The 27533-nt window shown below is 43.7% G+C and overlaps 1 protein-coding gene across 1 annotated transcript; it reads left to right on the top strand.

Annotated features, from left to right (window-relative positions):
- On the top strand, positions 1–27533 carry LOC111837435 (uncharacterized). The gene is made up of 12 exons (XM_023799499.2): positions 1–244; positions 409–564; positions 655–846; positions 3614–3658; positions 3837–3869; positions 4027–4047; positions 4265–4341; positions 4586–4670; positions 4810–4911; positions 14912–15097; positions 15960–16058; positions 26754–27533. The coding sequence occupies exons 2-11, from the start codon at positions 525–527 to the stop codon at positions 16022–16024; spliced, it is 846 nt and encodes a 281-aa protein (XP_023655267.2). The 5' UTR covers positions 1–244; positions 409–524; the 3' UTR covers positions 16025–16058; positions 26754–27533.

The raw sequence follows: 27533 nt of genomic DNA, 5'->3' as shown, positions 1-27533 counted from the left end.
ACCTGTCACAGTCTGCTGAGTACAATGCCACAATAACCAGGAGATCAGATTAATCGTTCGCGACTCTAAAGGCCAAATGGATTTCAAATCAGTATCTGTAAACTGAGTTTTCATATTTTAATACTAAAGAGAAGATAAATACCGATTAAACTGAATTTAATTAAATTACAGAATGTTCCATAAGTAGGCTATCTATCAAGCTTTCTAAACAACTGGTGCACTTTTGTAAGGATAACACTTACCGGTATATTAAAAATATATTTCAAATATATTTCCAATTTTCTGATAAGCACATGATTCAGTATTTGAAGTTATTTATTCAAAACAAAGCAGGAATGCAAGTACAGATGTAACTCTGACTGGCTATTGTTTCTTTTTTTTACGTTTCTTACTTTTTTTTTTTTGCAGGATCCTGTTTTGTGGTTAGATTAATTCCGATCGTCGCAGACGTCATGCCTCAGTTACTGAGGAAATCCACCTAGTTAAAGCAGACAAGACGTTTACGAGTTGATTATAACTTCTGGATGATGGAGCCGTCAATGTGCTGCCGCCTCATCCTGCTCGGTGAGTCATTGTCGGTCATTTTGCGTCTAAGCCGCGGGATGGATCTGAGCTGTCAAACGCAAATCCTAACGGCGCCGGTTTTGTTTCTAGGCGGTATGTTGATCACTGTCGCGGCCAGCAATTTCACCAGTAACAGCACTACTGCCATCACCCCCAACACATCCCGGCACGGTAATCATACAAATACAACGGCGTACGGGACCCACGGTGGAAATCATCACATCAATGAGACATCAACTGCACTCCCTTCAACCAACACTTCGGAGCGGACCAGAAGCCACGGTGAGGGCCTCCTTCTTCAAACGCTGTACTTCTATAGTCTTAAAGAACTGAAGTGGGCAGAGACTCCATCTTGATGTTGTGTGTCGGGACGCTCCCTAATCGCGTTTAATTTTCAGAAACTTTTGTCTGCATCCTGACCAATCTGAGCAAAGTGTGATGGAATAGATTTTGCGAAATGGGCCCCCTTGTGCTGATCAGACCCTTGGCCCCTGGGGGGTGGGTTAACCTAACCTAGAAGTAATGATAATCCAATAAGAGTTTAGGTAAGGAGCATTCCTATTGGATAATCATGACTTCTTGCTTAAGTTATCCCAGCTGAGAAATCCTGCTTCGTGGAACATCCCCCTGGTTTCATTGGATACCTTTTAAAAAAAAACATGTTTTTTGCATCTGCTGTGTCTGCTATATATGTCAGTCAATATTTTGCCACTAGAATTAGTAGCAAAGTGTGAAAATGATTACTGTGGAATTGCAGAACTGCTTGAGTAAATAGAAGTATGGCTTTTGGGATCATTGAGCAGTTACCGACCCGTGGCGCTCTGAGGTGACAGCACCCATTACCTTAGCTGCTGTAGCAAGACAAAGCTGCTTCCGTGACTCAGGAGCGAGTGTTGTGTCAGCGATGAAGACTGTTCTGCTTGCTGATGCTTAATGGGGAACTGCGGCCGATGTGATGTTGACATAGGAGTTTTAGGGAAAGGCTTTGAATGTGTTGCCGTATTGGTTTGAGATGCAGAACAGGAACGCAACCATGTAGCAATTATTTCACCAAGTATAGAGCTCTGGAAAAAAATAAGAGACCACAGCAAAATTTTCAGTTTCAATCATTTCTCAATTTATGGGTAAAATATACATTCTTTTGCAAACTGCAGCCTGGCTTCCCTGCTTCTCATTAATGAAGGGCTTCTTCCTTGCTTTATGGGACTTCAGTCTTGCTTCTAGGAGCCTGATACAAACTGTCCTAGCAGTGCACTTCACACCATTTAATGTTTCCCATCCTTCTTATAGGTCACTTGAAGTCATCCTATGATTCATGAGAAACTGTCAGATAAGTTGACGGTCATCTCTGGCATTAGAAAGTCGCTTCTGCCCTCTGCCAGGCTGGTTTTTGGTCATCGCCAGTGTCTCCTGCTTCACCTTATTCTTGTGTCCTGCTGTCTCAGAAACTTTGAGCCTGGAAGCAGCCTGCCGCACAGTGTAGCCTCTGCCAGCAGAACCAGGATTAAACCAGGATTTAAAAATGTGGATTTTTAAAACATATAGAGTGGTCTATTCATTTTTTCAGAGCTGTAGTATGCTGAGAATGACACAAAGATGTACACTACCAGTCACCATGCACACTACCAGTCAAACGTTTTTGCACACCACAGGGTTTTACCCCTTTTCCATTTATTTCATAAACTGCAGGTTTTTTATTCTTAAGTATTAGAAAGTTGAGTGACCAACTATAAATGAAAATCAAGTAAAAAATAAAACAAGTTTCCTTTATAACATGGAAAGAGTATGTAACAGTGCATGTCTGACATCCTATTAACTGGTTGTGTGGTGATGGCGCAGTCAAATTCATGGCTGTCCTTTAACTTTAAATGCACTTGTTAACCTTTTTATCCCATGAAACAGGGCAGTATTTTATGTCCCTTGTGGAAGGAATGGCTCAAATTTTCTCTGATGTTACAACTGCTATAGGAGGTCAATTTGATGACTCAAAGATACTCAAATAGTGAACTACTGTTAATTCATTTGTTAGCAAAGAATATCGAGTAACATGCAAATGCAGAAAATCTCAGTGTGTGCAAAAATCTTTGACTGGTAGTGTCCATTTTGGTTTTGGGGTATATTGGTATATAGTACACCCATTATAACACTTGTATTTTTTTCTCAGTGTTGTGTAAAGAACATAGCCGCACAACGTCCAGTGGTCAGAAGAATCATGCTTTGAGATGTTAATGTCAAACGGGGGACGCGGTCGTGTGTTCGTTTTCTAGAGACAGAGAGCAGTGGTAGTTACGGCATTTAAACTATGGCGTGTAGTTTTTGTGGCTTTGGTAGCGAAAGCTTCCGGAATGGCAGCGTCTTCAACCACGGGTAACTGACTGAAGAGCACGGAAACACTGTCGCCTCATGTCGTGACGGCCCCAGTTAACGGATTTCAACGCAGATAGACAATAATGGGAGATACTGCAGTGGTATCTGAGGTAGCATTAAGCAGCAATATAAAATAAAAACAATTTAAAAATCCTTAATTTTGGCAGTTATCTACAAATACCCATAATTACTGATATTTGTAATTAGATTTTTAATAGACTGCTGAATTAGTTAATTATGCATCCATTTTCTGAAACCAATGAATCCAAACTGGGGTTGTGGGGGACTAGAACCTATCCCAGGAACAATGGGTGCAGGCAGGAACCAACACACTGTAGGGTGTACACACTCACAACTACAGGGCCAATTTAGACACACCAATTAACCTACCCTGCACACCTTTGGACCATAGGAGGAAACCGGAGTCCCCAGCGAAAACGGTGGAGAGTGTGTGAGCTCCACACAGAAAGGACCCGGGTCCGAACTCAGGACCTTCTTGCTGTGAGGCAGCAGCGCTAACCACTGCACCACCATTCCACTCAATGAGAAAGTCATGAAAGTCTTTTTAGTTAGTATCTGTTTAATTAGTTGCTGTTACTTGGTATGGTTGCGCATCTAATTCAGTAGAATGCTGGTCTTCATCTGGCACTGCTGGTCATTTTTGTTTTGGTTTTTGTTGCAGGAACGATAGGACCGACTACATCCCGGCTAAAATCAGCTGCGACAAGTGAGAGCATCCTTAAACATTGTGCTTTGCCTCCACCGTCTGAAAGATGCAGGAGGAAACATCAGCATATTGGATTTATAGCATATTTGAAGTGGAATATTGTTCATAATTTCATTAATCGGGAGGGGTTTAAGATGGTAGAATATTGTTTGACATCTGGTCATTGTTTTTGTTGCAGGACTGATACAGTCGACTACAACTCCCAGCAGCGGTGAGTTTAAAACACTGTGCATTCTCCGAGACAGGAGAAATTACTGAAGGAAACGACAGAATTTTGGCTTAGAAGAATCTTTGAATGAATGGAATATTTGCTTATGATTTCATAAACTTGTTTCATCTGTGTTCTGTGTTGCTTTGTTTTTCCTCAGAGGTCCATAGCAAAAACCTCGGTAAGAGAGACATTCGTTTAATCCATTGTGCGTTTGCCACATGCGTCCTCAGTAGCGATATATAAATGGAGATAACCGAATAACCAGGCACACAAACAAGCGTGCTCGCATGTGAAAAAAATTAGAACTTTTACACGCTTATGTCAATGCAAGTGACACATATTGAAACCTGATTCTGAATAATTAACTCAGTTTCACAATTTCCTATTTCTTTTAGCGTATGTCATTATAATCATCGTCATAATTGTCGCCGTTCTTACCATACCATGTTTCTGCGTATTCAAAAAGAAAAAGGTACGTGATTTTTCTGTATGACATTAAGTGTCTCTGTTTGAAACACACCACTAAATCAGCTGGACCAACAATCCATAAACTTCGCATTGTTTGAGTTTTTTGTAGGCTTTTTTTCTGTTTCTGTGCACATTTGTTAATTCAGGAAGGGGGGGGCTTTCCAGTTCTCCCAGTATGTTTTGCTAACACGGTTAAGACCCTGATCCAGGCTTTCCTCTGTGACCACTGTGTTATACTGTATCTATAGGGTTACAACGTGGACAATCATGAGGATGCCGGCGTTCCGCTGAGCGCTATGGACCAGGACGCATTCGAAAGCTCATCGCCAAAAGGTGTGAAAGTCGCCTCTCTTCCTCATGTTACTATTTCCTGCCGAGCTCCTCTCACTCTGTCCCGTGTCGCAATAGGATTTCCGGCAGGAGAGCGAACGCCTCTAAAGGCTGCATTTTGAAAGCTCTGTTATCTCACTAGAAATTACCCCAGAGCTGAAGATATTCACAGCCAATGAGACCAGCGCAGAACCGAAGGCGTCGATGTCAGACGCTGTGCACGTCGCAGTGGGAGATGGGAAAGGTAAGGCCTATACATAAGTGTCATGCTAACCAGCCTCTAAAATAGTTTTATAAATGAAAGTTCCCTTACAAAGCGTCCCATAAACTTTGCTCACACTTCACTAAGAAGTGTAAAAAATGATCCTTCCATCATTTACACGGTTACGGGTAAGTCTGAAACTCAAGGTGGGGGACACCCTGGACACGGGGACACCCTGGACATGGGGACACCATAGACATGGGGACACCATAGACACGGGGACACCATAGACACGGGGACACCCTGGACATGGGGACACCATAGACATGGGGACACCCTGGACACGGGGACACCCTGGACATGGGGACACCATAGACACGGGGACACCCTGGACATGGGGACACCATAGACATGGGGACACCCTGGACATGGGGACACCATAGACATGGGGACACCCTGAACACGGGGACACCCTGGACATGGGGACACCCTGAACACGGGGACACCCTGGACATGGGGACACCATAGACATGGGGACACCCTGGACATGGGGACACCATAGACATGGGGACACCCTGAACACGGGGACACCCTGGACATGGGGACACCATAGACATGGGGACACTGAAACATTATGGGTAGTTGGAGACCCCAGTTCCTCATGTCACGTTTTTCTGTACTTTCATGGACGTAGGGTTAGGCTTACGGTTTGGGTTAGGGTTAGGGTTAGGCTTACGGTTTGGGTTAGGGTTAGGGTTAGGCTTACGGTTTGGGTTAGGGTTAGGGTTAGGCTTACGGTTTGGGTTAGGGTTAGGGTTTGGGTTAGGGAGGTGTGAGGTATCAGAGATATCCACTGAGCCATGGGTCAAATTTATGTGCTAATAAAATTGTTTCAGATTATCTTATGCCAATTACCACATAAAGAAATAAACAAAATCACCAAGTCAGTGGTGGTGGTTAGTACTGCTGCCTCACATCTCTGAGATCACGGTTTGAATCTCTGCCGTGGCTCCATGTGTGTGCATGTTCTCCCCGTGTCGTCGTGGGGTTTCCTCCGGGGATGCCGCTTTCTGTCCACAGTCCAAAAGCAGGCTGAGGTTAATTGGCGTTACCAAACTGCCCGTAGGTGCCCTCCTTTGGGCTGGCGCCCCATCCTGGGTTGTTCCCTGCCTTGTACCCGTAGCTGCTGGGATAGAATACAGACCCTCATAAACCTGAATAGGACAAGCAGTTACAGAAAGTGGATGGATGGATGGATGGATAAAATTCTGCCATAAGGGTTTTTTTTTCCCATAGGGGTATCCTTACATTCTCCAGTCTGTAGTTTTCCATGTGTATTTGGTGAAAGGCTAATGGGGTTAAATAATGACAAAAACCATCAATGGGAATTTTAGGAACTGCCAAATACCAGCTACCACACCAAATATCATAATCAATATGCTAGTCATGGTACATAAATGCTAATTTGACTGGCTACACAATGATTTTGTCCTATACTGGATTGCACCAGTTCTTGTATAATGTAAGCCTGATATTGTTACTTTATATAGCAGAGGGTAAATTGTCTTATTTTGGGGTTCATATTTCTCAACATTATGTGATCTGATGTAATACTTAGTTAGACTTCAAATGGGGGATTCATATTTACATGCCCCTTTTTTCCAAACCATTAAAATGGATTTTATGCTGTAGATATTTTGAATCTATATTTTCACGTCTGTTTCATTGCATTCCAACGACATGCCCACTCCTATTTACCTTGGTGCTCAAACAGTCCTGCAGTTCGGTTGAAGGCCCCATAGGAGGCGATGTAACCCGGGCAGACAGTACTCACCTAATACACGAGAAAAGGTTTGGTAATGGAAAACACACCAGTGTTGCCTTTCAGTAATGCAAGATACAGGGATTATGCATTCTGATTAGCAAAGCTGAGCAATTGTATCTGCATTCTATAGTCAATGAGAGCTGCCACTGTATGTTTGCATTTGCTCTATAACCATTATGGTCTATGCTGGTTTGGTGCTGGTTAATGCTGGTTTGGTGCTGGTCTAGCAGCACGTCAAGTGGGTCCACCACCAACATTTCATTAATGATGCTGGTCCACCAGCACCAAAACACAACATATGCTGGTATAATCAGGATGCATTATACTGGTTATGCTGGTAGCCAGCTATGCTGGTCCATGCTGGTTTTGTAGGCAGGGTTATCTGGTTAATTGTGTGACAACCCATTACCGGCAGTTCATCTTTTCTGATGTAGCGAGGTCTGATTCACACGTACTTCGGTTTTGAAATACATCTGGTGTGAAAAAATATACCGTGGATAGAGCGGATGCCCCTTAAATTATGTAGTCACTTGGGACTTTTGTGCGTGACTACTTTCCTTGCTGAAAAAACCAACATAGACCAGCCGTAACCAGCACCAGACCTCATGCTGGTCTGTTTTTTTTTTTTTATCAGCTCTGTATAACATCTTCCCTTTTCAACAGTGTCGCTAAAATACAAGAGCAACCAGGTGTCTTTCCAGTTATAAGGACCACCGCTTTACTCGTGCAGAAAAAGGGCACGTACGCTACTAGCAGAGTTTTGCATGACGTAACGCAGGACCCCTGCGTAAGCAGTTGGAATATGGATTGATGTGAGGTATTGAGTACGTGGGGACACCCTGGACACGCGGACAAACCCGTAAACGCTAAATGAACTCTCATCATATGCCTCGGAAATAAGGAAGATGCCGCCAGAACATTTATCTCCCCGTCAGTTGTGGTCAAAGATGAGGGTCGGAGCCGGAAACAGACCGTTCAAGGTTTAATTGTGAATACGTATTTTAACGATTTATTTTAATATTATTATAAAACATAATAGTAATAAATAGTTTATTCCTACTTTTATGCAGCTTTGACATTATGATGCACGTCTATATTTCTGATCAAATACTCGAATGTATTAACAGAACAATAGATCAGTTTAACTCCCTAATACTTCGTTCTCATTTGGCAGAAGGGCAGTAAATAAAAATTGCCGTTTGCCCTGCATTTGCACAATGTTCCGGTTCTTCCAACAGTTAGACAACTCGAGCAGAAAACCACAGGCCAGCGTGACGTATCTTTATAGACAGTTGAAGTTTTCTTTCTTTCTTTCTTTTTTTTTTTTTTTTTAATAAGACATCGTTGATATCGTGATAAGGAGCTCCACAGTAATGGCAACCACAATCACTTACATCTGACTTGGACAGAATTGGTGCTTCATTAAGAATGGCTTTAAATCTATACAAATGCACAGACATCTGTTATTGCACATGCTTAACGCTTGTAGTTCTTCAGAAGTTAAACATTCGTCTGGAAGCTATCTGGGCGCCTCAACCGGTGGCTGCCCTTCGCGGACAGCTTGCTCTACAAAAGAGTAAGTTGAGGGAGACGTAAAGACAATTTCCCCAAGGGGATCAATAAAGTATCGATTAATTCAGCTAGACATTCAGCTGTAAGAAAGAGTGATTAAATGTGAGGCTCCTCCCTCCTTGTAAAATTCATTGCAATACTCAGTCGTACCACTAAGTGGAAGTGGTAACTCAGAGAATTTACACCACCTATAGTGACTTTGGGATTAACGCTTGTTTGGGTGGTCTCTACTCCGTTGTCGTTACATGGTTTTTAATTACAGTCTATAATAAAGGGATTTGGAAGGTTTATGTTGGGGAACGAGGATCCTTACATTGGTTTGAACAGGGAAGCCAACGTGTAGTATTAACTGCGGATATTCGTCTTTGTGTATTGAAAAGTCCACTTTTGACATCAGATACTGATCAGACATCTTAGTCTTCACTGGGGGGAGAGGTTAACGTCTCTGTCCATGACACATTATGGCATTATTCCTGCCCCCACAGTTAGTGCAGGACATTAGCCGAATACTTTGTGGAATAAAAGCCAGATCTTTGATGCATTTTTAGAATTTTTAGAGACCATCATCTAGATCAGGGTTGGGGAACCTGTTCCATGGAGGACCGGTGTCAGTGCAGGTTTTTTGGATGACCTCTCAACTTTGGGATTAATAGTTTTTAAGCATTTCACTGCAAGTTGTACTATGTATGATGATGCATGTGACAAATAAAATTTGAGTTTGAAAATTTGAATTTGAATTAGCCAATAAAACAGTGGCTCTCAACTCCAGTCCTGGGGAACCACTGTTATTGGCTGATTGACAGGTCTTCCCAAAAACCCGCACCGGCCCATCATGGAACAGGTTTCCCACCCCTGATCTAGAGAGTAGTTCTGCCAGTTTCTTTTCAATACTGTCATACGTCCGAGGAAGGAAGCGTAAGACTAAAGATAAAAATCTTACAGATTTCCTTTGGGAGTTCTTAATGCGACAATAGCAGCTATTTTAAAATCTGATTTAGCAATATGTTGGGTTGAGCTATTTTGAATTGGTTCTTTTAGTCCTTGGATGGAAGCTGCCTATTTTCAAATTCAAATTTTATTTGTCATATACACAGTCATATACAATACGATATACTGCCAGTATTTGTATAAATCTCTCTACATGTTGATGTTTAGACCAGGTGTAACTCACCCTTTCTGTGGCTCACGACCAGTGTTCATGTTTTATAGACATCCTCCATGTTCTTTCTGACTTTCTGTTGGGTAAGTGGCTTCCGGTGTGGATGGATAGATGTTTTTTGTTCCTGTTACCCTCAAGTTGGATAATTGTGATGGGAAGTGGAGGACGAATATTTTGAGCGTCCCATGTGTCCTTAGAGATAATTTTTTTTATTGTTTGGGGGTACTCTGCGCTCTGCCGGTATCATAATGGCTTTGTTGTGAGACAGCTTGCAGGGCCATTTTCGGAAGATTCTCAGGCCTGTCACTTACGGTAGGTCGTAGATGGGAGACTGCGAATCGTCAGTTGTGCGGTAGGGGTGGGGGGGGGGGAGAGACACCTGGAGCACGTTGTTGTGTTTCACTTCAGTGGCAGGCAGATCCGGAATGTTCTGCAGGTGTAGTGTTCAGGGATGCCTCTGCAGTATCCGCTCGAAGTCAACGGAACTTGTGTTTTAAGGGGAATTGGGCCTTTTGAAGGAGCACATGCTGTGAGCAAGTCAAAGCGATATCGCCTGCTTGTGCAAGTTAAACTCACGGCAATTTACAGTTTTTCTCAGTTGCTTTGACGCATTTCTCACAGCAGACTTAACAGTTGCATGACAGAGTGCATTTCTCAAAACACTTAGTGCAAATGGAAAAACGTCACGGATGACCGACAAAAGCAAGTGACCTCTTCAAAATACTTAGTCCACGCCTCAAAAGCGAGTTTTTCCATCACTGAACATGCAAGTGCCATCAAAATCTCAAGTCCAAGAATCACCGTCCACAGACATGACAGCCAGAATGTGATGTCATGTTATCAATATAAAATCGGCACAATCGAAACATTTTCTGATGCACAAAACATCTGAATGACAAGGGCAGGAATAAAAATAAAAAACAATGACTGCGGGAGATTGATTCAAGAAGAATATTTTATTGATTGCACTGGCATATGATGTCATACCAGCACTGCAACTGCAGTCTGGCAAAAATGCATTTTTGATGAAAAAAAAAACAATTACAAAATCAAAAAGGGGAACAATATATACAGACTGAAACTCTAAATGCTTTCTACAGTTGCTGGTCATCCTGTATATTGGGCCACATGTTCTCATCCACATCACAACGGATATCTTCCTTTGCAATGCAGCGTGGAAAGAACCTCCTAGAATGTCTTATCCAGCCTCTGCGGGTGCCTGCTGTTATATCCCCACACGCAGCTTCCATGGCAGCAAGCAGTGTCGTTTGTGTATGTGGGTTACGGTCATATACCTTCTACCTCCAAGCTGAGGAGAACTCCTCAATTGGGTTGAGGAATGGGGAATATGCTGGTAGGAATTCTGTCAGCATCCTGGGGTGGTTGGCAAACCTGATTGGGTTGGAGTGATGGAAACTCACATTATCACAAATGATCACATATTTAGGTACATTTTCTTGACCAATCTCCTCTTCAGGAATGAGATCCCCATAGAGGGTGTTCAAGAAGATAAGCAGATGTTAGGTGTTGTATGGCCCCACAAGAGGGATGCGAGTGTGGACCCCATTGTCCGAAATAGCCGCACACCTGGTGATGTTCCCACCCCAAAACCTGGCACATCAACAGTAGCTCTCTGTCCAATCAGATTACACCCATGTCTCCTTCCTTTGGCCACGTTGAAGCCAGTCTCATCCATGTATATGAAAATGGTGCAGGAATCATTAGTATTGTGAATACATACCAAAAAAAGTTGTGTAGAAACCTTTAAAATACACTTGACAGCTAATGATATCTTGTTGAACACTTTTGACTGCAATGATTTACACAATGACAAAATGATAAGTTTGTCTGGAGTGTATGACTATGTAAAAGAGGGCTAGCACAATGCATTTTGAGCATCATGACATAAGCAACCGCTGATGTATGATATAGCTGAAAATTGCACATAAGCATCTGCCTGAGTGTACTAAAGCAACTGCAAAATGACGAAAACAACCAGAAATGGCTGTTATGATCTGCACAACTGACTAGAGGTGGTGGGAATTGAACGAGCAGTTTTGAGAACTTCAATTCTGTTGTGAGAAATGCATCAAAGCAACTGAGAAAAACTAATATGATAAAAAAATTGTGCAAGACTGGGCTCATGTTGTCTAAAAATATTCTGCATTCCTGCCCTTTCTGGGGGGGTAAACCACAGCGCAGGGCAAAACAGCCCCCATCCCGCAGCCAAGCCTTATCACAGGTGAGCACTGAGATCTTTCCTGTCTCTCAAAATATTTAAATATTTGTGCCGCCATACTTCTTTGCAGTCACAATCTCCTTGGCTTGTTGACATCTCCTCCGTCGCTCTGCTCTCCGAAGTGGGTCCGTTCTTCAGCAAGTTCCTCACTTTCCCCTGCCTTCCCGCCATGGAAATAATTATCCCCGATCAGCATTTCACAGATTAGTAGCTTAATATTACAGGGTTGCTTCATTTAGAGGATATGCAATCTCCACTAACAAGGTGTAGTCTAACAAGATAGATACGTACAAGATGAGCAGAATCACAGGTATGAGTCGAAATACTTGTTGTGGGGTGTCACAGCAACTTGCAGTTGCGCAGGCAGTCCTGGAGGTGGAGTGACGGCAAAGGAACCGGTCATAACTAGAAGGTTGCAGGTTCGAAAGGCGAGGGGTGGAATACAGCCACCTATCCGTGTAGCACTAGGCGATGAGACAGGTAGATTTTATTCACAGTCAGCATGGACAGCCAGACAGAAGCCCTTGAAATGGTCTGACAGCGATAAGGGAGCAGAGGCCTGGATGCATAGAGAGCTAAACGTATTTTTGCCAAAACAGGCTAAATTCCTAGCAGCCTTGTTACGGGGGTCACACACTTCACACCAGGAGTATCACTAGAGATTTATGTAAAGGGGGGAGGGGGGCTAAGCCTTTATTGGGGGATCTGATTGTAATGAAAATGAAAGAGAACACACTATCAGTGACTCTGGTCTCCGAATGGAGGTGTGGGTTCGTATCGCACTTCTGACACAAACCACTAGGGGGCGATGAGTGGCTCAGCCAGCTAAGTCGCCATGCCCATGATCAGAAGGTCACCGTTTTGAATCCTTGCCTTGGTGGAGCAGTCACATATCCATGGGCCCTTGAGCGAGGCCTTTCACCCCCAGTGTTAGGGGCACTGTATGTTAGCTGATCCTCTACTGTGACAACCCCCCCCCAGCTATGGCAAGCAAGATGGGGCAGGCAAATAGAAGAGCTCCAAATGTACCTGTACTTGTGCAATGGCCAATAAAGGATTATTATTATATTTATTTTCGGGGGCTAAAGCCCCCCTAACACAGCCCTAGCAACACCCCCGCTTCACACAGCATGTCCAGGCAAAGACCTTTCCTCTGGCAGGTCCCCCCTCCCTCTCACTTTCCTCTTGTTAGGTGTAAGCGTCTGCAAGCTCACTCTAAACACCGGCTTTCCTCCCTCACCTGCTGTTAAGTGGTACGTTCTCAATTACTGCATCACAGACAGGGCCGGCGGACCCGTTAGGGCTAATTACAGAACCGGGCCGGGCCCGCCGGCGGGAAGATGAAAGTTCTGAAGGAGGCGAGTGCTGAATGACAGAGCAGAGCACAGGGGAGGGGCTTCACTGTCCCTGGAAGCAGGATGTCACAGCGACCGCTTCAGCCAGCTAATGACGGGGTCTGGCCCACCCCCCCACGGGGAGCAGCTGTGCCGGGTGGGCGGGTCCCTAATCGGCCCTCTGCTCTGGCCGGGGTGGTCAGCTGGTTCTCCCGTCGTTAAAAGCATCGCAAAACGTGCGACTAAATTTTATATCCAGGCTCCCCTGTTCTTATGTCGCGTGTTTATAACCGGCAGCAGGACCTCAGATCGCAGCTGATGGAATTCCACATTTAGTGTGGAAGGAACGCAGTTGCCAAAATTTGATTCGGAGTTTTGCGGCAACTTAAGACAAAGTAAACAGCATCGTGTACATTCACCTACACCTGGCAGCTCTGTAACAAAAACCTGGAACCTTCACTTAAGCAACATTAATAACACCTTCCATGAATGTCATGTCTATAAGAATCAATGAACACATTCAGAACACATTATTATGCATTCATAAAGCATTATAAACATGGCTATAATTATTTATAAAAAAGCATAACACATTATAACCATGTGTATTAAGCATTATGAATGCTTTATGAAGCTCTCATCTATAATGCACTATAGATACCTTCATAATGCAGTACAAAGCATCCTTAATTCTTATACAGAACAATTGTAATGCATTTTGGAGGTACAGTATAAACCGCTCATAGTGATCACATCTGTCTGGGTGTAATTGATCACTACAAGTAGATGATCATTATAACCAAATCTTTTTCTTTATGTCTCAGGCAGATTTCCTTCTAAATTACATTTGTATTTTTATTACATGAATATAAGGTAATAGAATGGACAGCATCATCGTTTACTGAATTTTACAGAGTCTTTCAAAATACAGTACAGTTGTTTAAAACACTTTTCAAATTACAGTACTGTACAAATGAAAGCACTGTGCCGTATAACTCAAATACACTATAACGCAGTATTGTATATAACACATATCTGAGATGAGTCTATATTTGTTGCAGAGAGAAAATGATGTGTTTTCTGTGCATGCAGAATTAGAATCAGGCAAAGTAGACAAATAATAAAAAAAGATTTTCCTTAATTTAAATTTTTTCCATGTTATTGCTTTGTATAAAAAGACCCAAAAGAACACTCTATGCAGACTGCTTGATTACTATAAGCGAATTATTTGAATGGTATTTATACAGGAATGATTCGGCCCCAAGCTTTTTGATACACATAAGTGGTTGATCACTATAACTGTGATCACTAAAAGCAGGTTTCACTCTATCTGTAGTGCATTATAGATGAGCTCTTCATTGGAGCTTATGAAGTATTATAATCAACACTATAATGCCTCATGACTGTCAATAGAAGACGCTGTAATGCGTAATTGTTATACTGAGCGTTCATGACAAGGGTGTAACTTTGGCTGGAACACTGGGGGGGGGGGTTGAGGTCTCCACCCATTACGGGAAAAAATGATTATTGGGGCGGTTGTATTAGCTGGTTTTGATTTATTGGGGGGGCTACATCCCCCCCATAATTTACGCCCATGGTTCATGACATATGCTAACAGTCAATAACCATCAATTACCCTTGATAGGCCCAGACTTGTATGTAAGAACTGCCCACTTTTTTGTTTATTTTTCTCAAGATTTAAAAACACAGCTATTAAACTTGATACCCTCCTTCTGAAATTAACTTAAGGGATGCCTTTCTAGACCAATAGATATTTAGTGGTGGATTTTGACAATGGGATGTTCTGAGAAAAGAAGACATAGCAGGTTGAAATTATGGTTGAACATGATAAGAATGAGTGAATATGAAAAATGCAAAAAATTCACAGAAGGACGATTTTGTTCTGCGTTCAGGCGAAGCGGGGAACTCTGTCAAGCAAGGCAGCACCAGTGCTCAGGCCCCAGTGGGCCAGTCCGAGGAGAAGCTGGACGACATCAAGCCAGGGGACACCGATGTCTCCAATCAGACCTCCGTGGAGTCGCTGAAGGATCTCCCCAATGAGAACGGCGATGATAGGCCAGGCGCTGATGCGCCGAAAGGTTAGTATTGATGCTTAATGTCATCCAGTCCCAGATCTGGGGTGGTTCTCAGTATGTGTACTTTGTTTGTGATTAACATTGTATTTATGATACAACATATCATGAACATATAAACCACACGGCACAGTACAATATAAAGAGTTCAAAAGAAGCAGATAGTGACCATAGTCGATTACAGAGAGCTGATACAAATTGAGTCTACGAAATCAGTATGCGTACTTGACTGTTTTACGTCATCTTCCATTGCCGAAGACCAGTTACAGTACTCAAGAACAGAAGTACAGAGGACAGAAATAATCCCTGGATGTTGTTCTTGCCCCGCCCCATATGTCATGCATCGATTGCATCCTCACCAAACGAGACCAATCCCATGATTCATTGCGCCCCAAGTTCATTCTTGTGAGGCAAGTTAGCAAGACCAGTCCTGCCATGACCACTAGTACAATCTTTGTGCCCTTGGTACTAAAAACACTCCTAGCAGAAGGCGCTTTGACATTTTCACGCCTGTGAGTAGTGAGGCAAGAGCTGTGAGGTCTTTGAAGGGATAGCTTTAAGATATCCTTATGTTTACCGGTCTATTTTACATATGACCATCAAATTAGCATGATGCTTCTCTACATTATTATAGGGGATCAGTGTGTATGAGACTGTAGTAAAAAGCTGTATCTCATAAATCATGTACAAACACCTAATCATGATTCTTGCAAACATCTCTGTCCTTAGAAGTCGGCTATATTGTTAATTAGGAAAGACCTTTGTTCAGGTTTGCATTTCTGTCATTTATATAAATGAATATGGTTGCAGTTTGGGTCTCTTAACCACTACGCCATCTGCTGTCCATCGTTTCTTGTTTTCCCAACAGTGGAGGCAGCCCACGGAGCCCCAGCTGAGAGCTTCTCCGAGGTCAAACTGGACGAGCCTGTTTAAGATGATGTTCATCTGGTGGGACGGATCTCACATGGTGAGCTCTGTATTGAGGTACCAGATCACCTCACAGCGGTGTGAGGAGTCTGCCCCCCCCCACCTGCATAAGATTATTGGCCTCTGGGTGGGGGTGGGGGGTGGGGGGGGGAGTAGGAATTCCCGCCCCGAGTGAAGACCGTCGACAGCAACCGATTATGTGCCTTGGTGCTACAGGATGGCAGGCATGTCTCTGTCAGCAGATTCCCTCTGATATGACAGGACCCCCCCCCCCCCCCCCCCCAAAGAACATATGTTCTTTCCTGTCAGTTACATTAGACATTTCATCTAAGAAACTTTAACTGTACTAAGTGGTTTATCATTTTCCACATATTAAAATATTACTGCAACAGTTCATGCTTAAGCATCTCGCTCAAGGGGCCAACAGCTTGTCACCTGTTGATCTCAGCATCTAAGTCCTTTTGAGGAAAAATACTCTTTGTCTACGCTCTATGAAGTTTGGACTGCACAGAGGGGCCAAATGGCACAGCACCAGTGAAACGGACCAAAGATGGTAGGAGTAGACTTTTGTGAGTCTTGCTGTGTGAGATGTGTGAGTCTATCAAGCCCCCAGGTGCTCCTGGTTCAGGCACCGACTTGTTGATAGCTCCAGGGGAATTAGGTCCATGTTCCCAGAGACTCATTGAAAGGGGCAGATAGCTTGTTTGGTTAAAGGAACTGGTTTGCACATGGATGGCGAGGGAAGGGTGGCTCCGCAGGTACCTTTAAAGAGAAAGCAAGAGTAGCCCACAGGGAGTATGACACAGGAAGAAGCCATTGAGCTTCCTGTTAGCGTTTATTTGACACGTTGTCATAGTAGCCTTCCATTTGAAGGCGTAAAGTCAAGATACTGGTGTGATTGTGCGTGTGTCAAAAAGAAAACATCATCTGCACTTTCCCTCAGACTCGCACCGTAGCAAGTGCTTCTGTGCATTTTAAAAATGTGTTCATTATGGGCTGCTTGCCTGTCAGTTTGAGGCATTTTTCCGTCTTCAGCAAGATAGCTGTGTGAAAGGGGAAATGGAAAAAATGTCATGAATGAAGAGAAAAACTGTCTGTGTAATATTTCTTACTGTTTGAAGCAGAACATATACATTAGTGATTTAGTGAAGGAATTATGTCACAATTTCAATAAGCATTTTACAAGGTCGGACTAGAGAAACAGCTCAGCTTTGGCGTGAAAGAAATTCCTATCAATTACAATTAATCTGGACCATGTCTTAATTACAGCCTTTGCCCGCCCCCCATTGGTATGGACAGATTCACTGTATTTGCACTTTTATTTCCAGTCGGAAGGCAGCTGAGACAGATTAAGACAGATAGTGAGGAATCGGGCCCCCAGAGGTCGTCCGGAGCAGATACACACAGCTGGCATTGTGCTGCCGCACGCTGGGCTCTATTCCAGGCCGGGCCCCGAGGATTTGGGGATTGAGGATTTGTAATGCTGCCCCGTGGCATCACTGGTGCACCAACCACCCCACCAGCCCGTATCGCATCTTGGGGCATGATTGATATTGGAGGGGGGGATTAGATTCTTCTGGGGGAATGTCTGGACGTGATGTAGGGCTTCTCAACACTAGGGAGTCTTTGACAAGTTACCTCCCTACCAACAGAGAACGGGGTCAGACTGAATGCTTCCTGACACATTTTTGCCGATGTGGTCATTTCACAGGTGACGGCTGCTGAGTGCCGAAGCCACGCCCGGCTATATGCGCGGCCCGCGGAGGCCTCATTGTCTCAGCCTCCCTCCAAATTAGCATATCTGTAACCTGACTGCAACTCGCCCGTTCCCCCGCAGCAAAAATGCGCTCTGCGGAAGATGAAGGGACGGCCCGGTCCGGTTTCATGTCTTCAGCTGTTCGCAAAAATGCAGACGGTGCCAGCCTGCGGCCGCGTGAATGTCAAATATTTGGATGTGGAGTCGCCGATATCACCTACCCTCCAATCCGTTAAAATACCGAGAAACCAGAAAAAAGAGGAGATTGTGGAGGAGAGATCTGGCCAAATCCTCTCGACGAAAACACACATGTCTAGAGTGTGATGGCGGTGAGGTCATTAGAACCACCATCCTTCGCCCATTCATCAGCTAATGAGACCACACACTGGCACAACCCACAACACAGGCCCATCAGAACCTGCACGGGATCTGGGTCGCTTCTATGTACCCCATGGTCCTGTTACCAGATTTCCCACCGTGTGTCCATCATGTGTGCAAATGAATGAAGATAATAAGAAAAACTTAGGGGCCATTAACTGTTTTTTAAAATTTATAATTATTATTTGGTGGTTCCATTTTGGATACTTGGAGTTCAAACACCACAAGGCATATAAATTCCACTAAAATGGCACAAAGGTCAATGCTTAAATTTACATTTTCTGTACATTGGATCATTGAATGCTTGCTTACCATTTGGGTTTTAGTCATTCATACATTCATTTGTTCGTTAATTGCACATTTTGTGACTGTAAGCTAAACAAATAACTTAGTAACTGTGAAGTTCAGCACACCTACAGAGGCTGTACTTAATCTACGTAACGTGTGGACACTCTGGCCAGACAGACCATTACTCACACTGTGGGGGCCGCTATTAGCGAAGAGCGTAGCACAGCTTCATAGCCATTTGTTAACTGCATTGGAATCCACCTGGCTAGCTTATTCACCTAAGCTGTTCATTCCTCATTCATGGCATCCTATAGAGGATCCATTGGTTGGGGTCAAACGTGCCCTTTTGCGGAGTCCCCCCATTGGTCGATGCCATCCAAAGCGAAGCCTGCAGATTTCATTAATCAGAGTCAAGCTGAGGTTCATTGCTGAGTTTTTTTTTTTAAACACTTAACCCACAAAGGATTATAGAGGACCGAAAATGAACTCTTTCACAGCAGCAATGGTTTTGGCTGGGCACCTTACAAAACCGTGTAGCTCAACCTAGGCCCTGATTATGACACTTTCTAATTGGGGTTTCTTTCAAATCTGCATATTAACAGAGAACGCATCAGGACTGTTGACATGATTCAGAGGGTGACGGGTCTCATCGATGTCTCAGAAATATCGGCAGGCGGTGAGTTTTGTCTTCAGGCTTCAGACTGGTGGTATAACGCGGTGATTTCACTCTTGTCTGAAACGTCAGCCTGTGCGGCTCCTGAGTTTCACGTGCTTTCCGTCACTCTGACATCACCACTCTGACCCCGAGAACCGATGATTATAAACTGATGACTCGTCCCAGCTCCGGGGAAAAGCAGCTGGCGTCTGAGTTGTTTCCAGTTGTGATGCCTTTCCCCTAACCTCCTCTCCGGCCCAGCTTCCGCACCAGACCTCAGGACTGTCATTGTCACATAAACGGTCAGAGGCCGATCAGGCCAATATCAGGTTACAGGGGGCCGGTTAGACCCGATCCCCGACGTCCCAGTAAATCTTCACTTTGTCCTTTCTCTCCCTCTATTTTTGAAGGAAGGCGTTAAGCCAAGCCAGGCAGTAATGCGATAGGGCCGAGCTGGGTGATTGACGAGGGCAAGGCTCAGTTGAGAGGCAGAAAGGGTCGCCTCTTATTTAAATGCTGCCCAGCTGTCCGGACTTTGCTTTTTAAAGCACCGTGGGCATCATTGGCGGCCATTCTTATTTTACTGAGCTAAATATAGAGGAATTCTGCGATGAATTTGCAAGTAGGTCACAGTGGGGGGTTAATTCGGCTGTGGCTCCCAGTGACCTTCATTGAGCTGCGGGTGCAATAGAGTTCTACTCTTATACCCTTTGTTCCCATTTTCTGACCATCAGGGGCACCTGGGTATGTTCAGGGTCTACGTAGACTACGTGGTTGGTGGTTACAGCATTAATTGATCACGCTACAGACCAGTCAGAACCAAATCATACTGTGTCTGCACATGCTGCCTGAATTAATAGAGTAAATTAAAAATAGGGCCAAATTAAAGGAGTCCAGATCAGATAACATGCATTTATAGCACACAAACAGATCAGAGAATTATTTCTCTGACTTGCTGGTGAAAGGTTTGTTGAAGCGCATCTTGTAATATATGATTACTGTGGTATACAGATTACTGGAACATCAGCATAAATCGGCTTAATAAAATCAGTTTTTAAATATGCTTTTAAAGGTTAAGGAACGTTTCCCATAGTCTGCTTGTTTTGGATTGTATACTTGGGTCATACACTGAATTTTTGTGTGTGCCTATGTTTTGTTTTATTCTCCTAATATAAACAAATGTGGGAAATTTGAGAAGGCTGAGAAGAGTATGATGCAAAAATACAAGTTGAAGTTTTTCGTGAATCTGTTTCGTAGGTCGTCACCGGTTCTCAGCGTGCAATACGCAAAGTCTCGGTGCTCAAAACGACGTGAATGACTAATCACACGGTCAATGGCTTGCCAGCTGTAAAGGGAGTACAAGCAGCGATTTTATGAGCGCTGTAATTCCTGAGCCGTGCGCCGTCTTTCTGCTCGGATTCCTCGTCTTTCGACGACCCCTCTCATTGGGCGCTAAGTGAAAGGTCAGAGGTCGCCCAATCCTAATTAAAGGGTACACAATATCTTTGAGGGGGTGGATTGATGTATAACCTTCCTTACATTCCTCAATTGCCAATGAACAAGTCTGTGCAAAGACAGCCGTTCTTCACACAAGACGGCAGACAGACACTCCTGCATGTTCAACACACCATGTACCTCTGGAGCGTGGTCTACTACGGGGGGGAGGGGGGGACTTAGCAGAGTCACAGTGCCGGAAGCTCTTTTTACCTGCAGTTTATGTGGTGTCCATTGTCATACCTCGTTGACACTGAAGGACAATAATAAATAAAGTAATAAACAGAAATTAATTAATAACAAACATTAATTAGAATTCCCTAAGACATTGAAGTCATATTTTTAAATGAATAATAGGAAGACCAAATAAGGGATCCTTTAAGAACTTTACCTTTAAAGTGTTTTGTTTGTTGTTCTGTTAGGTGGGGAGGTGCGGTGTTTGTGCTGTGCCCTTTGACCCTTGTGTTTTTATTATATATATTATTATATATCATGCATTATATATTATATATATTAGTGTATTATATAGTGGGCAGTGGTGGCTTAATGGTTAGGGAAGCACACTTGTAATTGAAAGATTGCAGGTTTGAATCCCCTCCATATTGTGATGTCACATATGGGTTAAATGCAGAGGATGCATTTCATTGTTGTGTGCTGTGATGTGTCAACACTGATCTCTAAATTAAATTTGATTCAACTCGCATTTCCAGATCTGTCACCTTCTCCTCCTTTTGGGTAACAGAATTAGGTTTTCTTTTTTGCTAGGGATTTCATTTCATAGCATTTCAACACATTTCGGATCATGTTACAATAAGACAGCATGCATTGTTAAATAGAGTAGAGGATTTAGAAAAATGTAGACAGGACTAAAAGGCTACATGGTGTTTCGCTTGAATTGTTAGAGTTCAAGATGCACTTAAATAAAAAATATATTATATTGTTCTGTAATACAATAATGAGCATTGTTCTTCAGCATTATTAATTCCCCATGAAGTGTGTGTTTTCCCTTGGGCAGGATTATCTTGATGAGTACTAAAGGTGGAGTGTATCAAATGCAGGGATTAGGGACTCGCCCGATCCTCTCGGGTTCAGATCAGCATGTGATGCACTTTGTCCATACGTTTCTGTAGTTGTTTAACTGGCGTTTTGACTAATGTGTCTCGCACAGTGGGACCCCTGTCCATTGCCAGAGGACTCATATTAATATTTAATCTGTTTGTTGCATTAAACGCAGCTGAAAAAAGTTACTTTTAAAGCTGTTTTCCTTAGCTCAGGCTGATGTTCTTTACTGATATTTGATGAAACCTGCTCCGAGTCAGTTGTGGGCTATAAATTCAACAGGCTATTGAGTATGTAGCCTAGACCAGTGTTTCCCAATCTGGTCCTTGGGGACCCACAGACTGTCCGTGTTTTTGCTCCCCCCCAGTTCCCTGCCAGACAGTCCACATTTTGGGAGCTCGGAGGGAGCAAAAACGTTGACAATCTGTGGGTTCCTGAGGACCGGATTGGGAAACACCGGCCTAGACTATTTCCCAGGGTTGGTGTATGAAGGAGGGACCCTAATCTTTTCACCCGTTATCCTTGTACAGGTATTACTGCTTGTTCCTCAGATCACATGACTGTGCAAAGACACACACGCACACAAACATGTGCACGCACCAGTGCTGGTATCGCTGAAGCCATCAGGTCCACATTCCTTTCCCAAAAGGCAGAAGTTAGCCCCCCTCCCTAATGTGGCACCATCTGTCAGCCCCCAACAATGGCTTGGCAGCTCTACAGAGCGGGGGCAGATGGAGACGTGGCCGTGAGCCCCACATCGGCTCCCCCCCACCCCCCCCCCCAAGTGCCTGTGCGAAATCCACACCTGCCCATTATATCGTTGATGGAGCAGCATGATTCCGATGCTGTTCCTGATCAGCCATACGCTGCTCGTCTCCAGAAAGGAGCAGCGTCAGATGGATCCTTAAAAGAAAATCTAGGCCAGGTAAATTTAAGCGGATGGCTGTATGGCGTTTCCTGCCATCGTTGAGGGCTCCCTGGCACCATCCTTCCCTACCACAAACCAGTCAGACACAGTAAAGTGTTCCGTTGTGAAAAAAGACACCACTGCGGTGGTTCGGTGGGCTTCCCATGATGCATTGCCGGAGCAGACACTTAACAGCGACATCTACAGACTCCTGCCGGTGGCTGTTTGTGGAGTGCGTACATGTGTAATGGGCCTGACAGACAGCAAGGAGCATTTCCTTTTCACAAGCTACAGCTGTTGTGAAATGTAGGTAAAATACACCGTGCTTCTTCATTGCTAAGCTGACCATACAGTCCTACCAGGTCTCTCAATGCTGGGCACCCAGATGTACTTTTAGAAAAGCAAACAGCAAACATGGCATTGAACATGGCATACAAACCTCTTGCAGATGTATTGTTTCTAACATTATTGCTTAGTTGAGTGCTTAAATTTGCATATCCAAAAGAAGTACCGCTCAAGTAGAGTATCTCTAATTTTACTGTTGTGGGATAGTTGTCCAACCATTCACCTTCCCTGGATTTATTGTCTTATTTGAGCAGAACAGGTTAACATGAAAACCCCTTGCACAATACAGATTGGCCGGGATAGCAGAGGTGCTCTCCTGCTTGTTTAATCATATGGTCTCCCTGTTTTTAACTTGGAGGTTTGTGACGCTGTATTTTCCCATCCTATTCCTGTATTATTTGATGTTGTCCTTGCCTGCACCACAGTCAAACCTCGCGCTGCTGCTCGGCGCTGTCGTGTTTTTAACTCCTCCACTGCTGTTCAGTTTTCACCTGTTTTTAACCAGAACTGTAGCACCTCTGAGTTTTTATACAGCGAAACTGTGGAGCTGAGCTCATTGTTTTATTCCACCTGCCAGACTGTACTGAACACTGTGGCTCCATTAAAAACCAGGCAGCTCGAAACCAAACCTGAGCCTTGGCTGAATGACACGACCCGAGCTGCCAAATGTGATGTGTCGTCAAGCCGAGCGTAAATGGAAAAAGGACAAACCACAAGTGTCACTTCAAATGTTAAAGGACTGCTGGCTCCCCTTCAGACAGCCGTTTAAAATGCTAAAAGATTATTTTTATCTGACGTTATTTTGTCTAATCGTAATTATCCTCAGGTTTTATTTAGGACCGTAGACTCTGTTCTCAAAGCCCCAAAGATAGACAGTATTGAACCCTCTTTCACTGCTTGTGACAACTTCCTGCACTTTTTCATTGAGAAGGTCACCTCTACCAGGGTTCTTATAGCTCCTGCTGCTTATGATCCTTCAGTATCTGGTTCTAGCTCTGCTGTTTTTGGCAGTTTTGAGCTTGTAACTTTGACTTCCTTACAGGAGATTGTTGATTATCTAAGTCCTGCAGGTTCTTCTAAAGATGTTGTTCCCCCACGACTATTTAAAGAGATTTTCCCCACTGTGGAGCCTTGGGTACTTAAACTGGTAAATAGTAGTTTATCTTCGGGTGTAGTCCCTAAAGATTTTAAACACGCAGTTGTCTAGCCTCTTATTAAAAAACCCGCTCTTGACCCTGCAGTTTTTCTTGCAAAAATTCTGGAAAAGATAGTTTACAATCAACTAATGGCCTTTCTGGAAGAGCGAAATATTTTAGAGGTTTTTCAGTCTGGCTTTAAGTCTTTACATAGTACCGAATCAGCCTTTTTAAGGGTTTTTAACGACATATTTTTAGCCACAGACTCTGAAGATTGTGTTATTCTTGTACTTTTAGACTTGACTGCGGCTTTTGATACAGTGGATCATGCTATTTTACTCTCCCGTTCGGAGCAGTGGGTGGGCATCAGCAGGTTAGCTTTGGAGTGGTTGAAGTCATATTTGGTGGATCGAACTTTCTGTGTCAGTTTGGCTGACCATGTGTCCTCCTCTGCTCCCCTCCTGTGTGGGGTCCCACAGGGTTCAGTTTTAGGTCCCTTGCTTTTTCTTTTATATCTGCTCCCACATGGATCCATACTTAGGAAGCATGACATAGCTTTTCATTGCTACGCAGACGACTGCCAGATCTATGTGCCTTTAAAGAAGAAAGACTCTCATTCTATATTGCCATTATTGAAGTGTCTTGAAGACATTAAGACCTGGCTGTCTCATAATTCCTTAAAATGTAATGATAAGACAGAGGTGATGGTTTTTTGTAGCTCCACTGAGACCCCCAACCTAGACTTAGGTTCTTTGGCACAATATATTAAGCCAATTGTCACTAATCTGGGGTCAAGGTAGATGCTGACCTTAAATTTGACTACCAAATCAGAGCTGTGGTCAAATCTAGCCTTTTTGAGTTGAGGAAGTTGCCTAAAACAAAGCCAATTCTTTCCAAGCAGCATTTTGAGACAGTAATCCATGCCTTTATTCCCACTCAGCTCGATTACTGCAATGCGCTTTACGTAGGAGTAGGTGCATCCTATATTACTCAGCTTCAAAGGGTGCAAAATGCTGCTGCATGCCTTCTGACGGGCACACGGAAGTATGAGCACATTTCGCCTGTTTTATCAATGCTCCACTGGTTGCCTGTACATATTAGGATTCAATTTAAAATTCTTTTATTTGCTTTTAAGGCTCTTAATGGTCTTGCCCCTCCCTACCTCTTTGAGCTGTTACACCCTAACATACCCTCCTGGTCTCTCAGGTCAACTGGCCAGCTGCTCCTGCGTGTGCCTATAACCAAGCCTTAGCATAGAGGGGGCCGCGCTTTCGCTGCTGCAGCTCCCAGAATGTGGAACGATCTGCCCTTGCATGTTAGACGGGCTTCTTCTCAGTCTGTTTTTAAATCCCGCCTGAAAACCCATCTCTTTCCTTTGGCTTTCGATCCCTTGTGAGATGTTGATTTTAGTTTATTTTATTTGATGGTATATCATCTTATTTTGTACATGCGCTTATTTTATGAACTTTTATTTACTGAATTCTAATTGTTTCATTGTAAATTCTCTGTACAGCACTTTGGTCCTGTGTGGTTGGTTTAAAGTGCTTTATAAATAAAGTTGGTTGGCTGGTTGGTTGGTTGATACCGGAGGTGAAGAATGTGTTACCTGGGATTAGTCCCGTGCTTTTATCCCGAATCTGAAAATCCTCGACGGAATGCCACATCATTCATCGGCTCATGGCTGCCTTCCGATTCTCATGGGGACAGAGATGCCTATCAGGTCTCCAGCCTCTGATTGGCTGGTCCAGAGACTAGGGGCAGGGGTCACCTGTGGACTACACACGGCTCCAGCACCATTTCCAGCACAGTTCTGACCTGTTCTAGGTAACCACCCAGGTTTGTTTTCAGCATCAAGTTATTTCTATCAGTGTGGCATTTGTCTGCACGGCTGGTAGCTCTGTTATCGTGCATGATGGTAGTTGGACAAGCAGAGTCTTAAAACCACCCAGGATCAGCCCGATAAAAAAACCTTTGCAAGTAATTGGTCTCATTTTAGAATGTAAACATTTACAAGAGCTCAAGCATGTTGTCCTAATAATTACAGTGTGTTGATGCACAGATTTTTTTTATTCGCCAGTCCTGAGCAGAGCTGTACTGTTTTCATGGCCCATTGGCTGCGCTGAATTATGGAAGTAACCATCACAAAGGAAACCGCGATAGGCGAAGGTTTGGAAAGTGCTCCGGTGTTTATCGTTAGTCGTGAAACCATGACAGATCATAGCCGTAGGGTGAAAGGTCACAGCAGCCAGAACAATGGACAGGGGCGAGGCCGAGGTGGGGGAGGGCCTTGGAGAAGGCATCCATGTGAGTGGGGGAGTGGGGGAGTGGAAGCCCGGGCAACAAGGGGTCCTTAGTTCCAGAGGTGGCCAGATAGGATGGGTGGGGGAAAAGGGGCATGAGGAGATCAAAGGCATCATTATTTCTGGTCTGGAGGACGTGGTATAAAGTTTCTCCTGCCTGCAATTGATTACAAGATGTTCTGGAGTATGTAATCAGAGGAAATAACAAGAGGCCTTTCAGTGACTCTGCAGAAGTTCGAAAGAGGAAGCCTGGTCCTATTTGTGGCCGAGGAGGTTTACAAAAAAAACTCAAGCAAAACGCAGCAAAGTTCACCAGCATCTGTAGCCTTGACATCTTCTGTGGCCCTGTGGTCCACACCCATCCTACTCTGCCCTCTGAGTGTCTCTCGACATCGACTGCCGTGTGCTTTCTTGCAGAATTTGGATGAGCAAAGTGTGAAGTGGGAATCGGCAAGCAGAAGCCGCGCCGATGTCCACCCATGGCTGAGCACCGTGACCGAATGCTTGAGGACACCTCGAAGCTCTTTTGACGCTTGCATCACTCTCTGTCTGCTCTTAACCTTGTTTTATTTCCATCGCTGGACTAAATAAAAACGAACGATGCACTCTGCCATTGAACATAATGCTAATGCTAATAATTCATGCGATACGTACTGAATGTGTACATACTGCACTAAAGCATCAAGTATTTACATTAATATAATACATGAGCGTGCAGTTTTCTAGGCCTACTGTGTACTGTAAGTTACTCCAGACTGTTCAGCTTAGTTCTGCCGACGCCTTTCCCGCAATGAGCATAATTTTATTGTAGAAAAGCTACTAGCTATGGGTATCACAGAAAAGCCACTGGTTTTGGAAGAATTTATGGGGGGAAAGTGACAACCGAGAACAGATCAGGATGCATCATTGCACATGAGAATGGATAGAAACTGATAGGTGTCGATTTTAATTTTTAATTTTTAATGTCACTGCAGGAGTCCGTATAAGTGCATGTTTGTGATTTGTATTCAGTGAATTCAGCATTAGTTACTTTCCATATTATTTAGTTATTATTTAGTTTTTTCAGCAATTTATCTGTTCTTATTTTAGTATGCTTGCCAAAATGCATATAAATGCAAGAGTAGAAAATTATGTTTTATCAGGAAGACGGTGTAAGAAGTGCATTATTCATTACAATAAAACAGCTAATTACTTATA

Source organism: Paramormyrops kingsleyae, chromosome 25 (assembly GCF_048594095.1).
Source record: "Paramormyrops kingsleyae isolate MSU_618 chromosome 25, PKINGS_0.4, whole genome shotgun sequence".
NCBI lineage: Eukaryota > Metazoa > Chordata > Actinopteri > Osteoglossiformes > Mormyridae > Paramormyrops > Paramormyrops kingsleyae.
This window is presented reverse-complemented; position numbering and strand designations above follow the sequence as displayed.

Coding starts and splice junctions, on each gene's coding strand:
- LOC111837435 (XM_023799499.2), top strand. CDS start 525: ATGATGGAGCCGTCAATGTGCTGCCGCCTCATCCTGCTCG. Junction 3,659..3,836: donor GCTAAAATCAGCTGCGACAA/GTGAGAGCATCC, acceptor TTTTTGTTGCAG/GACTGATACAGTCGACTACA. Junction 4,342..4,585: donor GCGTATTCAAAAAGAAAAAG/GTACGTGATTTT, acceptor CTGTATCTATAG/GGTTACAACGTGGACAATCA.